At 43.8% G+C, this 4,372-nt stretch overlaps 1 protein-coding gene across 1 annotated transcript; it reads left to right on the top strand.

Annotated features, from left to right (window-relative positions):
* LOC104728303 lies at window positions 985-1,470 on the top strand. The gene has a single exon (XM_010447302.1). It carries the CDS (start codon window positions 985-987, stop codon window positions 1,468-1,470), a length of 486 nt encoding a protein of 161 aa, XP_010445604.1.

Raw genomic sequence — 4,372 nt, 5'->3', positions numbered from 1 at the left:
AATCCAACTCATTATTGTCAATAAACTCCTTACACATCTAATCTCTTAGGCTAAGTGAGTAAATCTCTAGCATTGATTGATTCAAGTATTTCAAGAACATCTCTCAATTACAAAACACCCTAGATCTAATCTCAACCTCTCGGTCTGAAAATAACATTAAGAACATCAATCTAGAAAGGAATTTAGATAAAGTAAAAATTCAAGCTAAGACATCCTAACTGATCAAGATCACATATTTGTCTATCCCATCCTTAGAAACTTTGATTCACTACTCAGATCTCATGGTAAAAAGCATAAAAATACAAATGAATGAAAATTGCATTGTATTGAAAATAAGATAAAAGTAATAGAGTACAAAATCGAAACTAAAAAGAATAGCAAAAGAAACAAAATTGAATCCTAACAAAGTGGAAAAAGTATTTGAGTCACTCAATCTCTCTCTCAGAAGCTCTCGCCCTCTTTTATGAGTGTTTGCGGTGTGCTAGGGCGAGAGGAAGAAGAGGAGGGTTTATATATGGAAACTCTTTTACCCTAGCTGCCCAGTTCTGCCCGAGGGTCTGCTCGAGGCGGTGCACGAGGTTCAAGCCGGGTAGTTCCTCGGGTAGGGATTCGGGTTGTTCTTCCTGCTCTTAGATCTTCTTTGATTGGGTTGAGGTTGGGACTGTTCTTGTTGCACGATCACTCCTTCGGGTACATGCTAGGGTTTTACCTCATTCTTCCCCATTTTGGGCTCCAAAGCACCTGTTTTCATCCAAAATGTACAAATGCAACAATGCAACACCCTAAATGGCCTAAATGCAAATTCCTACAGTTAAAGGCCTAAAAATGCTATGGTTAGGGTATATATAATGCAAAATATGGATAAAAAAGGGTGTCTAAAACATGTAAATTGGAAAGTTATCAGTGGTCATTGGGATGTTCACCTGAGCTTGGTAGAGTTTTCTTACAACAACAACTACCAGGAGAGTATTAGGATGGCTCATTATGAGGCGTTGTATGGGAGGCTATATCGTACACCGTAATTCTGGACTTAGGTGGGGGAGAGAAGCATATGGTGCGAGTTTTGTTCAGGAGACCCCGAAGAAGATTCAGGTTCTGAAGCTGAACATAAAGAAAGTTCAAGATCAGCAGAGGAGTAATGCCGATAAGAGGAGGAGAGATCTTGCGTTTCAGGTGGTAGACAGAGTGTACCTCAAGATGGCCATGTTGCGGGGTTCGAACAGTTCATTTACAGAGACTAAGTTGAGACCGAGGTATATGGGTCAGTTTAGGGTGATTGAGGGGGTGGAACCGGTGGCATATAGGCTGGAGTTATCTGATGTTATGCGCGCGTTCCACAAGGTCTTCCATGTGTCGATGCTGCGGAAGTGTCTCTGCGAGGATGATCAGTTGCTGGATAAGATTCTCAAGAATCTTCAGTTGGAGGCGAGACCGGTGAGGGTTCTCGAAAGGAGAGTCAAGGAACTTTAGAAGAATAAGGTTCCTCTGATGAGAGTCCTATGGGACTGTGATGGTTTTGAGGAGCAGATTTGTGAGCCAGAAGCGAGGATGAAGGCAAGGTTTAGGAAGTAGTTCGAGAACCAGGCCTCGAGTTGAGCTTGTCAACTTGGTCGCAGTTGTAGTTCATGGCTGGAGCGCGAATGGAGTATTCCAGCCCATCTCTCTTGTTACTTGGTCGTGTAGGTGTTGTTGGTTGTACGAATAAGTACCAAGATGAGATGTTGTTCAGGATATGAGGTTTCCGCGAAGCTTGTGCTAAAAGGGGAAAGTTCCGAAAGTGGCAGTTTCTAAAAGTGGAAAGTTTCGAGAAATGGAAAGTGCTAAAAATGGAATTTTTAGTGGTTGTGAGCCTTGGTGGGGCTTGGGTGGCCTTTGTGTCCATGTGTGGTGGTCTTGAAAGACGTGTGTGGCCTTTGTGGTGGGCTATTTAGCAAATTGTGTGGCCTTTGTGGCGGGCCGTTTGGCCAATTGTGTGGTTTACGTGGCGGGCTGTTTAGCCATTGTTTCCTGTTTAAGAGGTTCTTCAGGATGTATGGTCTTCGTGACAGTCCTTTGGAACGTGTAGCCTATTGAGGCGATCCTTTGGGATTTGTGGTCTACGTGACGGTCCTTTGGGATAAGAGGTCTTCGTGACCGTCCTCCGGGACAAGGGGTCTTCGTGACGGTCCTTTGGGACAAGTGGTCTTCATAATTGTCCTTCAGGATGTGTGGCCTTGGTGGTGGTCCTTGTTACGACAATTGTTTGGCCTTGTGGTGGTCCTGTTTAGGACATATGATCCTTGTGTTGTCATGAGGATTCCAGTGATGGATTATGGGGTTGGTAGGGCATTTTGATGTTTTACGCGAACCACGAGAGGGGAACCTTGTTAGGAGATAGGACTTAAATGTGTTGAGAATTGTTTGCTCTAAGGACAGTTGGTCCTGAACGACTCTTCGAGGACTTTAGTTCTCCTAGTACCGTCATATTCTGAGAGTTTGTGGCTCGAGAGTATGGCTGGTATATCGACTTCGGATGACAATCTGGAGGCGCGCTGTAGGGTGGTAACCCAAGAGACAACTATTGGACTTCATTATATATTATGGTATGCAGGCTTAGGCCTGATGAGGAGCCAATAAAAACTCAAGATCGAGACTTATGAGTAAAGGAAAGTCTAATAGTCGAGAGCAAATAGTGCCTGGAACGTGAGTCTATCTCCGAAAGGTAACCTTTGTAGATCGATCGTAGGAGGTACAGGCCGTGGTGACGGTGGTACGGGAGTCCTTGGCTGATGGTTGTTCGAGATTCAAGGACGAATATATGTTGGTAGGGGAGAATTGTAACATTCACGAACCAGTTTGGTCGGTTTAGGATGGTGTGTCAATCGACACAATATATGCATTGATCGACACAACCTTGGTTTTTTGTGGTTGTTTTAATCGACAAATCAATGCGGTTTGGGAGTTTGTTAGCTGTTCTTGAGAGATCTAGAGCTAGGATTGTGTGGGAAACTTGTTGTAATCTTTTTGGGTCAGAATCTTTTTGTTGCAAAGGTGAATGCATAACCATGGCTTATCTAAGCTTGAGAGTTTCTGATCCTTTGTGTTTATGTGTATGTATGATGGATTTCTTGCTTGGAAGTGGTTATTTTGTGGTTTCTATGGTTTTATGAGGTTTCCAGGGAAGTCTTGGCCACTTTTGAAGCGTTTAGAGGCGGAGATCTGCGATGGAACTCGCAAGAAGATGATGCTTGACATCTGTGTCGATCAACACAAGGAGTGTGTCGGTCAACACAGTGCGGGGACGGCTCGATAAAACCTACAAGCATCAATCGATGCCATGTGGAGGTGTCGCTCGATGCAATTAGGGATTTCGGGAAATGTCGAGCATGCTTCGATCGACACAAGGTGTTTGTTGGGTGACGCAAGGGTGGTCTGCATCGATCGACACAGGGAGTGTGTCGGTCGATGCAACATTTTGCCAGGTGTCGGTGTCGATCGACACCAGGAGGACGTCAGTCGACACAAGCCTTTCAGCAGGCGGATGATTGTAGCTTTTCCTGGTTTGATTGTTTATTTGTTGATTGGAGATTCTCAATTGCTTGTGTGTATAGCCCTGTAGATGGGATGCAGGTATCCGCTGTTATTGATTTGGGTTAGGTTGATAGTGAATATGGGATCACTAGATATTAGGATATAAAAAAAATAAAAATAAAAAAACGGATTGGGTAGTTTCATGAGTGCATGACCATGGCTTATCTGAGCATGAGATCTTTGATTTTTATGTTTTTTCTCTGTGATTTGGTGGATTGATTCCTTGCTTGTTGTGTTGTTACATCCCTGAACAAGTGGTGATTTTGGAAGATGAGTTGCGGTCGATGGCGATGCCTGGAATTGATGCACTGTCGATCGACACCAGGAAGGTGTCCCTCGATACCAATCGTGATGGTTCGCGAGTGATCGATGTGAGTGTCGGTAGACACAAGGCGGGTATCGGTTGACACTGGAGGACTTTGTCGGTCGACACAAGGCGAGTGTCGGTCGACACAAGTTCTTAGCAGGACACTAACGTGTTTCTTCTGTTGTCTGACTTGACTATGACTTGCTTTTGATTGTTGTTTGTTGCTTTGAGATCTTGTTTCTTGTGTGTATAGCCCATTAGATGGGAGGATTGCCTCACTAAGTATTTCTATAAATACTTATGCATCTCTTTAGTGTTGTGATGCAGGTAAAGGCTAAGTGTGATTGTGGAATCAAGGCATTGAAGAGGAGGATGTTATAGAGGATCGATTGTTTGCTCTGTGCTTTTGTTAGAATGCTAGAGTGGGACATAATTGTCTAGAACGGTTGCTAGATTGGTGGTTCTATGATTTGTTTTATGACATGATAAGAATGT

Source organism: Camelina sativa, chromosome 11 (assembly GCF_000633955.1).
Source record: "Camelina sativa cultivar DH55 chromosome 11, Cs, whole genome shotgun sequence".
Classification (NCBI taxonomy): domain Eukaryota; kingdom Viridiplantae; phylum Streptophyta; class Magnoliopsida; order Brassicales; family Brassicaceae; genus Camelina; species Camelina sativa.
This window is presented reverse-complemented; position numbering and strand designations above follow the sequence as displayed.